The sequence below is a fragment of the Lytechinus variegatus genome, chromosome 2 (assembly GCF_018143015.1).
Source record: "Lytechinus variegatus isolate NC3 chromosome 2, Lvar_3.0, whole genome shotgun sequence".
In the NCBI taxonomy this organism is placed as follows: Eukaryota; Metazoa; Echinodermata; class Echinoidea; order Temnopleuroida; family Toxopneustidae; genus Lytechinus; species Lytechinus variegatus.
The window spans coordinates 53,893,835-53,908,711 of NC_054741.1; the positions used below are offsets into that span (position 1 = coordinate 53,893,835).

General features: G+C 36.4%; 1 protein-coding gene across 1 annotated transcript; it reads left to right on the plus strand.

Annotated features, from left to right (window-relative positions):
* The first annotated feature begins 189 nt into the window (after positions 1-189).
* Positions 190-14,091, plus strand: LOC121408375. The gene is made up of 9 exons (XM_041599832.1): positions 190-316; positions 5,349-5,415; positions 6,000-6,085; positions 8,301-8,446; positions 9,088-9,419; positions 10,951-11,181; positions 11,914-12,015; positions 12,408-12,543; positions 13,017-14,091. Exons 2-9 carry the CDS (start codon positions 5,349-5,351, stop codon positions 13,159-13,161), a joined length of 1,245 nt encoding a protein of 414 aa, XP_041455766.1. The 5' UTR covers positions 190-316; the 3' UTR covers positions 13,162-14,091.
* Positions 14,092-14,877: the final 786 nt, after the last annotated feature.

The following is a 14,877-nucleotide window of genomic DNA, read 5'->3' on the forward strand; positions in this document are numbered from 1 at the left end:
AGTTCCCTTACCAAGTTACCAAGTTTTTAAATTTATTTTACATGTAAATTTAACCCTATGTAGTCTATATTAAGATTCATTTGTCACATTAAAATGTATTTTGTTTACTTTTATTCATATTTTTGCTTTAAAAATATTTTTATACAGAAATTTACAGAAAAAGTAATATACTAAAATGTAAAGGCCTGAAAACATGGTAAAAATAGACAACACGTAATCTGTTCGGATTCACATCATCATTTGGATTTGGAATCTCCTTTTCGCTAACTTTCTGCTCTGTTGTTAAGTAGGCATACAGTGAATTGATTATTTTGAGGTAATGTATGCATTATTGTTGCATGAAAAATTGAAATATACATGACTAGCCTAGGCTGGGTAGTACAGGGACCAGGGGAGATTTAGGAAGTCGAGTGCTGCATGCACTGTGGAGTGTGGATCCATATCCCAGCAGTGGGGCTTACGGCTTACGAGTTACGCCACCATAGCCCAGGCTCCAGCCAGCCCCAGGCCAGGGAGCTCCCGCCAATTGGCTTATTTGCCATAGACATAGCCTGGGGCGTTTTGGGGAGTGAAAGTTATAACTAATGCTGTACATGGTAACCGATTTTTATTCCAATTCCCGATCCGATCCGATTTTCCCCTTTTTTCTACATTTTTCCGAACTCCGATTTTTGACCAGTGGGGAAAAAATCGGATCGGAAAAACCAAAACATAACAAGACAAAAAAAAAACATGTGGCGACATGTTTGCCGTCAAAATGCGCTGGTGATTTGTTTAGATCTCAGACAAAAGCGGTGGAAGGAAAAGAAGATAAAGGGGAAGAAAATTATGATTTGTTTTTATCTCCGATATTAGCGGAAAGGCAGGTGGAGAAGAAGATTATGATTTGTTTTGATCTCCGACATAATCGGGGAAGAACAAAACGATGATAATGATAATTGGTGATAATTTGTTTTGATCTCCGACAAAAATGGAGGAAGAAAAACAACGAAAAGACGATATGTTTTGATCTTAAGCGGAGGCAAGTAAGATTTAGTTGAACACGCTGACATGCGCGGTAATATTTACGACTATCTGACTATACGTCCTCTAAGAGTTTACGATTACCTCCGCTATCACTACGATGTTGTAGAGAAGGTAAATATCATGGTGAATAACTCCGGATAATAATGCGTCTTCAGTTTTTCGGGAGGTCATGCATGACCTTTATGAGATTACGATTACCTCACGATGTTGTAGAGAAGGTGAATATCATGGTTAACCAATCTGGATAATAATGCGTCTTTTTCGGGAGGTCATGCGACCTTTAAGAGTTTACGATTACCTCCGCCATCAAAAATACGATGTTGTAGAGAAGGTGAATATCACGGTAAACAACTCTTGATAATAATGCGTCTTTTTCGGGAGGTCATGCGACCTTTAAGAGTTACGATTACCTCCGCCATCACTACGATGTTGTAGAGAAGGTGAATATCATGGTAAACAACTCTGGATAATAATGCGTCCTTTTTGGGAGGTCATGCGACCTTTAAGAGTTTACGATTACCTCCGCCATCACTACGATGTTGTAGAGAAGGTGCATATCACGGTAAACAACTCTTGATAATAATGCGTCTATTTCGGGAGGTCATGCGATCTTTATGGGGATTACGTTTAGGCCTATACCTCCGCCATCACTACGATGTTGTAGAGAAGGTGAATATCATGGTATACAACTCTGGATAATAATGCGTCTTTTTCGGGAGGTCATGCGACCTTTATGAGATTACGATTACCTCCGCCATCACTACGATGTTGTAGAGAAGGTGAATATCATGGTAAACAACTCTTGATAATAATGCGTTTACCGTGATATTCACCTTCTCTACAACATCGTAGTGATGGCGGAGGTAATCGTAAACTCTTAAGGGTCGCATGACCTCCCGAAAAAGACGCATTATTATCCAGAGTTGTTTACCATGATATTCACCTTCTCTACAACGTCGTAGTGATGGCGGAGGTAATCGTAAACTCTTAAAGGTCGCATGACCTCCCAAAAAAGACGCATTATTATCCAGAGTTGTTTACCAAAGATATTCACCTTCTCTACAACATCGTAGTGATGGAGGATGTAAGCTAATCTCATAAAGGTCACATGACCTCCCGAAAAAGACGCATTATTATCAAGAGTTGTTTACCGTGATATTCACCTTCTCTACAACATCGTAGTGATGGCGGAGGTAATCGTAAACTCTTAAAGGTCGCATGACCTCCCGAAAAAGACGCATTATTATCCAGAGTTGTTTACCATGATATTCACCTTCTCTACAACGTCGTAGTGATGGCGGAGGTAATCGTAAACTCTTAAAGGTCGCATGACCTCCCAGAAAAGACGCATTATTATCCAGAGTTGTTTACCATGATATTCACCTTCTCTACAACGTCGTAGTGATGGCGGAGGTAATCGTAAACTCTTAAAGGTCGCATGACCTCCCAAAAAAGACGCATTATTATCCAGAGTTGTTTACCAAAGATATTCACCTTCTCTACAACATCGTAGTGATGGCGGAGGTAAGCTAATCTCAAAAAGGTCGCATGACCTTCCGAAGAAGACGCATTATTATCCAAAGTTGTTTACCATGAAATTCACCTTCTCTACAACATCGTAGTGATGGCGGAGGTAATCGTAATCTCATAAAGGTCGCATGACCTCCCGAAAAAGGCGCATTATTATCAAGAGTTGTTTACTGTGATATTCACCTCTACAACATCGTAGTGATAGCGGAGGTAATCGTAAACTCTTAAAGGTCGCATGACCTCCCGAAAAAGACGCATTATTATCCAGAGTTGTTTACCATGATATTCACCTTCTCTACAACATCGTAGTGATGGCGGAGGTAATCGTAATCTCTTAAAGGTCGCATGACCTCCCAAAAAAGACGCATTATTATCTAGAGTTGTTTACCATGATATTCACCTTCTCTCTACAACATCGTAGTGATGGCGGAGGTAATCGTAATCTCTTAAAGGTCGCATGACCTCCCGAAAAAGACGCATTATTATCATCCAGAGTTGTTTACCATGATATTCACCTTCTCTACAACATCGTAGTGATGGCGGAGGTAATCGTAAACTCTTAAAGGTCGCATGACCTCCCAAAAAAGACGCATTATTATCCAAAGTTGTTTACCAAAGATATTCACCTTCTCTACAACATCGTAGTGATGGCGGAGGTAAGCTAATCTAAAAAAGGTCGCATGACCTCCCGAAAAAGACGCATTATTATCAAGAGTTGTTTACCGTGATATTCACCTTCTCTACAACATCGAAGTGATGTTGTAGAGAAGGTGAATATCATGGTAAACAACTCTGGATAATAATGCGTCTTTTTCGGGAGGTCATGCGACCTTTAAGAGTTTACGATTACCTCCGCCATCACTACGATGTTGTAGAGAAGGTGAATATCACGGTTAACAACTCTCGATTATAATGCGTCTTTTTCGGGAGGTCATGCGACCTTTATGAGATTACGATTACCTCCGCCATCACTATGATGTTGTAGAGAAGGTGAATATCATGGTAAACAACTCTGGATAATAATGCGTCTTTTTCGGGAGGTCATGCGACCTTTAAGAGTTTACGATTACCTCCGCCATCACTACGATGTTGTAGAGAAGGTGAATATCACGGTTAACAACTCTTGATAATAATGCGTCTTTTTCGGGAGGTCCTGCGACTTTTTATGAGATTACGATTACCTCCGCCATCACTATGATGTTGTAGAGAAGGTGAATATCATGGTAAACAACTCTGGATAATAATGCGTCTTTTTCGGGAGGTCATGCGACCTTTAAGAGTTTACGATTACCTCCGCCATCACCACGATGTTGTAGAGAAGAGGCCTATCGTTGATCGGCGGTAGTGTCGCGCGCTGGAACGTCATTATCTTATTTTCCTTCCTCCGATTATGTCGGAGATCAAAACAATTCATCATCTTCTTCCTCCGTTTTTGTCGGAGATCAAAACAAATTCTGCCATCAGTGTAGCGTGCCGCATTTGTCCACGCGCCGGCCACATACAGATTTTAATGTATTTTTTTGTTTTTGAATATCTTCCGATCCGATATCCGAACCGATTCCGATTTTAGGAGCAAAACTTCCGAACCGAACTCCGATCCCGTAATTGCTCTAACTTACAACATTAGTTATAACTTATAGGATGGGGGGTCAGGTGTCCGGACACTTTATATATTTTGAAGACTTCTTTTTTGTCTTGGATTACACTGAAAATATATAAATTCAATAGTTGCAATCATCTTCTATTTTGTTCTCTATAATATTTTCTAACATTCTGCACTAAAAATTGATGAAAATTTGCTTTTATTTTTTTCCAAATGACGTTCTAAAATTGATCATCCGGACACACTGTCCGGACACACAACAACTGGGTATACTGTACGTATGGAGTCACTCCCCACTGACGCCTGGGAGCCCTACCTATATTTCCACACATACGGGTACAAGACCAGAATTTCCAGAAACTTTCGCCCCTGAGAATTTTTTTTTCCTGTTCTTTGTTTGTTCATTGTTTCTTTTGTTTCATTTCACTTATTCATTCTAAAATTTTTGTTTTCTTTTTTCAATATACTATTCTAAAAATTATTTTTGTTTATTTCCCCTTTCATACATTATTCTAATTCTGCAGCATATTTTCTGTGATTTTCTCCTTCTATGATATGCTGGAATTCTGGAATTCTGGAAAAGAGAAAATAATCTGGATTTGGGCCTGCATAATTTAGGTTTTTTCGATCAAAAAGGAAGAAAGGAAAAATCATTGTTTTGTAAATCTATCTGAGTTTGCTATTATATGCACTATTTATTTACTTTACCATTATGAGTGTGTGTCTATATGGAGATTAAAAGTCCACACAACCTGGGAACAATACAATTCTTTATTCTCTTTCACTCATTTCAAATGATAGAACAATTTATTATTACCACAAAATAAGCAAAGTAAAATAACAGCAAGCACAATTTACATACAAGATGTACATAGAATAATGGTAGTGACTGTAGAATATTTCAGAAGTTTGTTTTATTCATATTAATTAATGTTTTTCTTTATATTTTTGGGGCCACCAAACTTTACTGCTGGGCCACTAAAAATAATCATTTGAAGGTTTTGGTGGCCCGAACGGGCCACCACCAAAAAAAAGTTAATGTGGAGCCTTGAGAGCATGGGTAATTAAGTTTGGGTACCACTTAATCAATCTGCCAGTGAGCCTCGCCCCACCTCTCACTGATGTGCTAAAAAGAAATTTCGCTGCCCTTGCATGATATCCATTGATATTTTTATTCCTATATTTGCAGATGGGAGGTGAAGATGTCTATGTGTGTCATCATGAAAGTGACAACAAGTTTGCAAAATTTCTAGCTGGTAAGCAAACTCAGGGAATAATTTTCCTAGTATCGCATCACAATTTGCTCCACATTTTATGAAAGGCTGCTACACTTAATTTTGTATAGCACATTTTAATATAGGACTGTTCATTACATACCGGTAGTTGAGAGCTTTTCTTTTATGTCCAAAAATGCTATTCAAATTAGTCAAGAAAAATTTATTCCCTGAAAATTTAGATATTTGACTGACTGGGCTTAGACCCTGTGAGATTATGTAAAGTAATTATAACAATGTAAACAAGATTTTAAAATCCCTTCAAAACCTGAATGTATCAAATCAAAATAAATATCCATGGTTAGTAGTACTGTACATGTGTTTCTAAATAACGAAAACCTATTTTAAGAGAAATGAAAGGAAATATAAAGTATTTTCATTCACTTGTTTTTATAGTGTTGAGTTTTAGCCTTGGATTTGTGTGAAAATCAAAGAATGTATTGATATTGCAATGTACTATTAACTTTCTATATGATTATTTTCCTCACCTTGGTGAACCTGGAACTATGAGCTGCCCTGGATAAAAAAGAAATGTCTTAAATTAAGTTCTGTTTTGGATTTCACAGATAATTTAAGACAAAATGGGTTGGGAGTGTGGAGACCAAACACCGATGCCCCCTCCAGCAAAGGCAAAGCTCTTGTTGATGCAAAGGTAAAACAATATATACCTAATGATTCATAAAGACATCGGGGTGAAAATTCTGTTCACCTGGTTTATGAAATTCTGCAGAAATTAATCAACACCCCCCCCCCACTCCCCGTTCTATTTCCCCTCATTCATGAAATCCTGATTATAATATTATTGAATTTCTCAAAGCCTGAGTCCCCCATTATTAAATAGATAAAGTGTAAAATATCAGACAGGCACACCAAAATCATTTCATCTTTTGTATTTTGGGGTTTGCATTATATTGATACTTGGATTGTATATATACCAACATTGTAAAGTAATATTATATTATGTGATAAGATATCCAAGTCCTTTGGAAGTGCATAGAGACATTATTCATAATTGTGATGTGCACTATACAAGAACTGTTTATTAGGTGGTCTGTCTTTGACAGATCACCTCTTAATTTCGTCAGAATTTTCTTCTTATTATTATTATTATTTATTTTTACGGATTTTCTTGTCGCCAAGTTATCTCAAAATCGACTTGATGAATTTCATTGAATTTCATGTCATTTATAGGATCTGTCATGGACACGTCATAATAAGCTTTTCGAGGTCATCAGGTCATGATGACGTCATCTAGGCGCCATTTTGTAAAATCACATTATCAATCATATCTCCATTATCAATTATCAAAAATCAATCAAATTTACATCACATCAACTTCAGGTCAAGGGTCATCAGGTCATGTCATCAAAGGTCACCTGGAGGTCATGCGCGCGCGCGTGCGTCAAAATTTCAAAATGCTCAAAATCACTTTTTGACCAAACGAGAGTACGTTTCAGGCCATTTTAAGCATTTGAAAATTTTGCGCACGCATGCGCGCGCGCTTCCGCGCGTAACGCCTTAACACAACACAGAAACACCGTTTTTTTTTACATTTTTGCATTGATAATAAAATTCTGAACATTTTGATACCTTGATCAACCTTCTACGACCATTAATGACGAAATTAACACCAGTTAAAGTTTGCAGCACGTGTGCGCGCGAGCTCTCACTATAGGCCATATATGGGCAAAAACATGCCTATTGAAAATTCACTGTAGCTCTTTAAATAGTCTGTTAACCCCCAATTTTTTTTCATATATCGATAGAGTATGAGTTGTGGATTTGATTTCGTGTCACCATCGTCCCTAAATTATCTCGTGACGTCATAAAAATGGCGCCTAAACTAAGAAATTAATTTTTTCAAAAATGACGTCATCAAATTTATGCAAATTTTGTTGTAACATCTCGAATATGGATCGTTTTTCGCCCAGATTTTGATATGTTGTAGTTAAGAATGTAGTCTTTCTCCTCAGTCATCATGAATTTTTGATTTGAGAAACGCATCATTGCGTAAAACAGCGATGAAAAGAGGCATGTCATTTTTCCTCAGTTTGCGTGTAATGTCTATGGGAATTGACTTTTTGTCAAAACTAGATTCGACATTCCTTTTTTTCGTGAGGCATATCTCCATTGTTTCTTGTCAGTTTTCCCTGAGCTTTTAGTATGTTGTAGCTGAGATTCTAAGCTTTTGAAATGTGCCCTCCATTTTTTGATCAGATGCCGGGATCATGCCCGTATTTCGCTTGCAAAATTTGAATTGTAATTCTCAAAATTGCTTACGTGTAATCTCTATGGGGAATATCGTGGCTCAATGGATAACGCATTTGACGTGTTGGTCCGTGTTGCTGACGTGTTGGTCCGTGTTGCTGACGTGTTGGTCCGTGTAGCTGACGTGTAGGTCCGTGTTGGTCCGTGTTGACTACGTGCTCTGCCGGCATGATCCGTGTAGATCCGTGTGAAGCTTCCGTGTTGATGCCGTGTTCAGTCATCTGGGGCAAAACTATCCCGGACCTCCCCGGATCATGCCGGCATTGCCGTGTTGATCCGTGAGGATCTGTGTCTATAAATCATGATGGCGAGAATAAAGACAGACCACCTAATTCGTCCGCATGACGAATTAAATTCTAGTTATTATTATTGTTATTGTTATTAAAGAAAGATTTTCAAACAGAAATATGTAACAATTCATTGGTACTATCAAAAGAAAGGTAGAGAATCAGTTCAGCCATATTGCTACACTGAAAAGAAATCATATTGAAACAGGCTTGAAAAATCAAATATGTGGATGCAGAAAACAGCCGATTTGTGTATTTCTATCCAAACCATGGGTGCAAGAATTATCAAAACAGCTTTATTTATGTTTATAGGTCTGTCTTGTGATCTTGAGTGAGGCTTCTTTGCAGGATAAATCATGTGAAGATGCAATCTCTCTGGCATATATATCTGATAAACCTGTCTTCCCCGTAGCCATCAAAGCATTCCCAGATCTGGAAAAGAATCTCACCTTCTCCATGTAAGTTTCAAAGAAATTTTTGATAGCAAGCCATGGACACGTTTTCGTGCAATTATACTTTGTATAAAGTTGTAATAATTCATTTTCTCTTTAATACGAGCAATAGGCTACAAGCTTTGGAAAATGGCAATATGCATTGTATTGTGCCTGTGGATTAATTTCTACTTATTCACATCGAGCAAGGATTTTTCACATTCTCAAAGATCAAAAAGAAAATCTACAATTTTCATGCAAATAAATGTGGCATGTTAAAAGAAGAAGCACTTTTGTGGGAGACTGGAGATCAACGGGTTAATATAATGACTCTGTTCTTCCTGAAAGTACATCAAAACTTACTAAAAAAGGTACAAGATGTTATAGTACCCATATATAAAAGTACTTGTGTAATGTTTTGTAAAAAATAAAATGATCATAATAAATAATTTAATGCACATCTAAATAGGTCTATAGGAAATTGACTCCCACCAACAAGAAAAAGAATCAAGGTATATCTTGAAGTACAAAATGGTCACCAGTCATGCATCACAGCTTTAGAAAAATCCAAGGCCTTCTGTGGTCAAAATCTCCTATTCATATTTTTCTTGTTGTTTGTTTTTTAATCAGCAACATCATATTAATCACATAATCATCTTTTCTTCCAGGAGGCTAATATTGGCCAAATTGAACTGGGTCTTCTTTATACCGTCCGAGGACTCCTCCGAGTACCCCACCAACTCCCTGCCTGTCCTCATTTCATCCATGAAGCGGGAGATAGAAGCAGTCTCGCAACGTGACAAGCCCCAAGCTGGAGATATCGAAGGTAATCTCGAGGGTGGTGGTTCATCCCAACGTGCTTTCTACAAACGATGGAACAGCGTGAAAGACGACGTAGAGCAGATTGATTTCTGGGAGGAGAACTTTGGCAGTGCAAAAGAAGTTACATGGATCAAATTCAGGGAAGCTTTCCTGGATGTGTATGAAGAACAAATCAATGGTCAGTTTTCACTCCTTTCTTAAAAGTTATTTTGCGAAGTAAATTTTCTCTTTTTTTAGAAATTTATTTTTTAAGTAAGTTATCTATTTGTTGTAATTTATTTGTGAAATTGGTAAAAGTGATACAAAAGCAGACTAAATATTGTAACCACTTGTATTATCTATAATCACAAGTATTTTATGTTATCACTTGTATTCTATACAGAGTTGGGGAAATCTATTCGTCACAAAGATGATATCATCATTAGGAAGGGTACGGGCAACCCGTTGTGCTCCTTTTCCAATACACAAAATAAATATATCTTATATTCAGAATATTTTTCATTTGTAAGGGCATACAACAAAAACAAATGTTGTAATTTAATCACCATTCCAAAGGAAAAGGTTCTAAGGCAAAACCACAAACTCCTGATACAGTAAATGACAAATGGAAGGGTTGTCCTTACCACTTCATTTATCAACAAGTTGCCAGTTTGCAGTTTGCAGTTCCCATGGAATTAGTAATCTTATTTTTCAAATAGCCATTTTAATTTCCTTTAAAATTTTCAGTATTCTGTTTCCTCATTTTTTTCATGTAGTTTGATGGGCCTTCTAATAGGTCTGGGGGTAAGCTGTTATGATAATATTTTGATAATAATAGTTACATTAATATAGCGCTTTATACTTTGGTTTCTAAGCGCTTTACATTGTGATTATTATTACCCTGGTCATAGGTTCCATCACTGTTCCACACATGAAGTGCACCATCTCCACTCCCTGGGGAGTATCCTGGCCAAGCAACTGTTAATCAGTGCACACATGCCAATGTTATCACAGTTACTTTCACATCCTACCGGGTACCCATTTAACACCTAGGTGTAGACTGACAAATGTGGATAAGTGCCTTGCCAAAGGACTTGATTAGCGCCGGATGGGATTCGAACCCTCCACCGTTGGTTTAAGTGTCAAGTGAAAGAACCACTACACCACGACACATCCACAAGAAATGTAGAGGTCACATTTCAGAAATGTGACTCAGAATGACAATGATTTTTCTGGAATAACAAGAGCATTAATAATACTATTGCTTTTATATGGGAGAATGCATCCAATACCTATACCTATTGCTTGTTATTTGATCATATGGAACAAAAAAAGTGAATAAACTATTGAATAAAATGTAATCTGCATCACAGATGTACCTAATGCGGCTGTGGCTTTTGTGGCTTTAATATAAAGCTGTTGTAAATCCAATCAAGTGGTTACATCAATTTGTGGTTTTGTTCACTGTGCTGTGTTTTTATTGTCAGTGGCAAATATTTCAGACCTACAATCACTTGAACCCTCCTTCTCCCAACAATAATGAAAACCTGGTCTGAAAAAGTCTCTCTAAAGTAAACTTGGGTAAAATTTCCACAAATTTCAAGACCGTTCTTCCCATAGTTTCTCAGGTTATAAGTATGACATTGTCAATACATTTATTTAAGTGTTCTAAATTTAATTTAAAACTTAACTCTAAAATTTGAATTAATTCTGGTGTCTTGTGTTGCTAGATCAAATTACATCCAGCAATACCCAATGGATCATCAATATCCTGTATGGAGATGTCCTGGAGCTTAAGAAGACTGTAACAAAGAAGATGTATGATGATTTCTGTGGGGACGCATCCTGGGGTCCTGATCGATTCTTCCTACGTCTCATGGATTATGCCAAGGGAACTATCGCTATGAGAGGAGTCTTTAACATGAAGAGTACTGTCAGACTTGATGCTGTCCAGAACCTTGGTATGTGAATATTTGAATACCAAAATTAAAAATCTCAGTCATACAATTGTCTGTACCTGCCTCTTGCCTGCAAAATATGAATCATTTTCTATAATCATTCTTATGCTTTATCGTTGGTTTCCCCCTTTTCAAGCATTTGAGGCTTTTTGGGATACTTTTTTCTTTCAATATTTTTTTTTCTCATCTTAATGTTTCATGATTATTTGTATATTTATGTTCAAAATAATGTATGATATTTGTATGTTTTACATGTAAATATTATTAAAAGAAATAAATGAGAGTATTTTCGCTCTCCTCCAAATCAAAATGGAATAGAAGATACTCACTCATGAAAACTAAAGATCAATGCTTACCAGTTGCAAGACCAATAAAGTATTAATGGAGTTTCATAACTAATATGTACTTGTTTAATTCACAATAGCAAATTGGATGGGCATCAGGGGTCCATTTTCATAAAACTTGTTATACAAATATGCATTTTAGTTAAAAGCTACCAAAATCTTTCAATCTGATTGGTTGAAAATAAATTTGTTATAGAAATTGTGCATTTGTTCTTAAAATAAGTCTTCTGAAACGGGACCCAGATATGAAATTTCATAGATTATGCCACAAATGGAACACATGCTGAAAATTGGGTTATACAGGGAAAATATAGGGTTTGCTGAAAGGATTACTTTTCAAGAAAAACTGATACTTAATATTATGATTCAGTTCACTCTTTTTCTTTACCAGGTCAATTCCGTACTGCCCCAGTGATAACATCTCTTCTCTCTTTACTTGATGACAAGGATGCCAATATGAGAGCTGTAGCAGCCATTGCTTTAGGAAAGACAGGTATGAGAAAGACGTATCTCAGTTTTTAGAACACATTTGAATAGTTTACCTTGGTGTGTTGCAGCCAGGATCCCGTAACACAAAGGATAGTGATTAACTGTATGCTTGATATTCAAAATCAATTATACATTTTAGTCAATGCAATCAATTGTAAATGAATATTCTACAAAGATCGCTGAGCTTTGTGTTACGGGCACCATGTCATTCATGAGTCTGCTCACAGAAATGGTATTTATTGCAATTATTAGGAATACATATATTTAGTTATTAGTATATAACAGCCTGTGATATTATATGAAATCTTGCAGCCCTTTTCTTACAAGTGTTTTAAACATAATTCTCAACGGTCCTGAAGATTTAAATGTCTGTTCTTTCCTGTCTCTATTCCACAGAGGTGAGAAGCAAACGGGTCGTGACTAAGCTGATCTCTAAACTGACGGATGAGGATCGTTTGGTGAGAGAGGCAACTTGTTTATCCCTTGGTCATCTCAAAGCCAAGTCTTCAGTGCCCAAGTTGGTTGAAAGATGGTCAGTACCTTATTTCAAAGTTTACAGACGGGATTATCTCTTTGAATTCATTTACTTTTTTTATTAATGCAGCAGTGTATGCTTGAATTATTATTTTTTATTGATTTCAAGCTTTTTTATTAGTGGGGTTCACTTTATAAATATAAGTGTCTCAACAAAAGCTGTCAACCATGGAGATAGAATGGGATGGCAGTGCCTCCTGGCATATCTGGCAAGCAAACACCTCCTGCCCCCTCCTAAAAAGTATAGAACTGTTTACCATTTCCTATTAGTATGGTATTTACTTTCCAAGGGAAACTCCACCAGCTACAGCCCTGAATTTTTCCAAACCCATTACTTGCCCCCCCCCTCCCTTCTCTCTCTTTATCTATCTCAAATTCTGTGTGGGGTGGAACTTTTTTGTTTTATCATTGGCATCTACTCTATAGGAACCTCTATAAAGAAATATTCCATTCTCTACCTATCCCCTGCAGGAGGAGTGATGTGATATCAGATGTTAGAAAATCAGCAGAGATTGCGCTGGAGCAGGTGGGTTCCGAAGAATCCCAGAATGCACTCCGGATGACGTACCTGCTCTCCAAGGAAATGACTAAACTTGAAGCAGAGGATGTCAGTTAGATAAAGAAGGGGACATAGTGATGGGGGGGGGGGAGATTTTGGAAGGGACACTGATAGACTTTTGAATTCTTGTTGGAGACAATTTGTAGGTAATTCACATGAATTTATAAACTAAAAATAAAAGAAAATACAGCCTTTCAACTTTTGTACTTGAAAATGTGGATATATTTTTATATTAAGAATGTCTTTCATATTCTGCCTTCATCTCAGTTTTTGTCCCTTTTTTGAATATGAACTTAACTACTGGTAAATTCATTTGCACTTATGCTAGTACTGCGCCTACACTGCAAGAATCCAACAATTTCATTTTTACGCAAAAAATGTGATCTTATAAACCATTATTAAATATTTTTATGTTGCCATAAATATGGCAATAAATATGCCAACATTTTGGGTTTCAGTATATAATTTCTTATCAATGTTCAAAATGTGGTAATATATTCCCTTGTAAGACTTTCAATTGTCATTTTCTCACAGTAATTCTTAGCCATTTGCAACAATTAGCTTGCCTGTAATTTTGCTTTGATTAGTTACTGCATAAAGACACTGATTTAATAGTGCATTTTGTATATGAAAAAAGAAAGGAAAAAAAATGAATGTAGTCTTGGAATTATTTCTTGGTTATAAATTGTTCAAATTATATCATCCTATAAACTATTCCTCCTGATTTATATATTCCTTGGTAATTGGTATCATGGTCTGTTGAAGTGCAATAGATAATAGAGTAGTTTTGTATATTTTGTTATTTGGGGTTCTTTCACATAAAGATATGTTGTGTAGTGCAAGGGGCATTGTTGGTATATTTACAGGTTTTTAAACCGATTGTAAAATAGCTGTTTGAACTTGAATTCCCTTTTACTAATATGCAGATGTTCACAGGTCAAAACAACAGGAATGTATTGTAAATAAATTTATTATTTAATGCTAAAACTTATCAAAATAAGTTCACAATGGTACAAGAATATTTCATTCCAAATACATTGACATATTTATTAAAAATAGGGTTGTATATTTTACTCCATTCCACATACGTGTACATCTATTTATCTCACAGAACTATTTATTAAGTACTACTGTACTATAATTCAATAATGATATTCTGCTGATGATGTCCCTGCGTAACAACACATCCGCCAACTGCAGGTGGTTAACAGAAACATTGTTTTATCAGTTCATATTTGACAGATGACTACAAAATAAATTCCTGACACAGATTACCTGAACCCTTTCATTAAAATCATTTTTTCAGCTTATATTTATGAAATAGTGAAATTTAAAATTCTTGGGAATGTAGAATTAAAAAATTATCAAACATTCATTTACACTTGTACCAATGCAGACTTTGGTAGTGCGATTCCTGTTTTGGGGTCGACCTGTTTTTGTAAGCTTAACTTTTATACAATGACTATTTAAGACTATCAAAGGGCATTGGTTTGGGGTTTCTTCACATTTGTAAATTACTAGTATATGATTTCAATTTTATTCTTGGTGCTGGTATTGATATGAAACGCACACTTTAGAATGCCCTTCTTTATCTCTGAACTTTATGGCCCGTAGTCTGAAGTTGGGTGTAACTGAGACCACGGTCTAACTCTGTGTTAAAATTATGGGGAACCAAAAATTAAAAAATTCTGTTTGTGTTGTATATTTCTTTTGTTTACTTTTTGTTTTCATGATGAAAAAAATACATCAAAATACTTTGGTTATTCAAATGAT

Excerpts from the sequence above, each read along its gene's own strand:
- LOC121408375 (XM_041599832.1), top strand. The coding sequence starts at position 5,349 with ATGGGAGGTGAAGATGTCTATGTGTGTCATCATGAAAGTGACAACAAG. Across the intron at positions 11,182-11,913 it reads TGATGCTGTCCAGAACCTTG|GTCAATTCCGTACTGCCCCA; the intron begins GTATGTGAATAT and ends TTTCTTTACCAG. Across the intron at positions 12,544-13,016 it reads CCCAAGTTGGTTGAAAGATG|GAGGAGTGATGTGATATCAG; the intron begins GTCAGTACCTTA and ends TATCCCCTGCAG.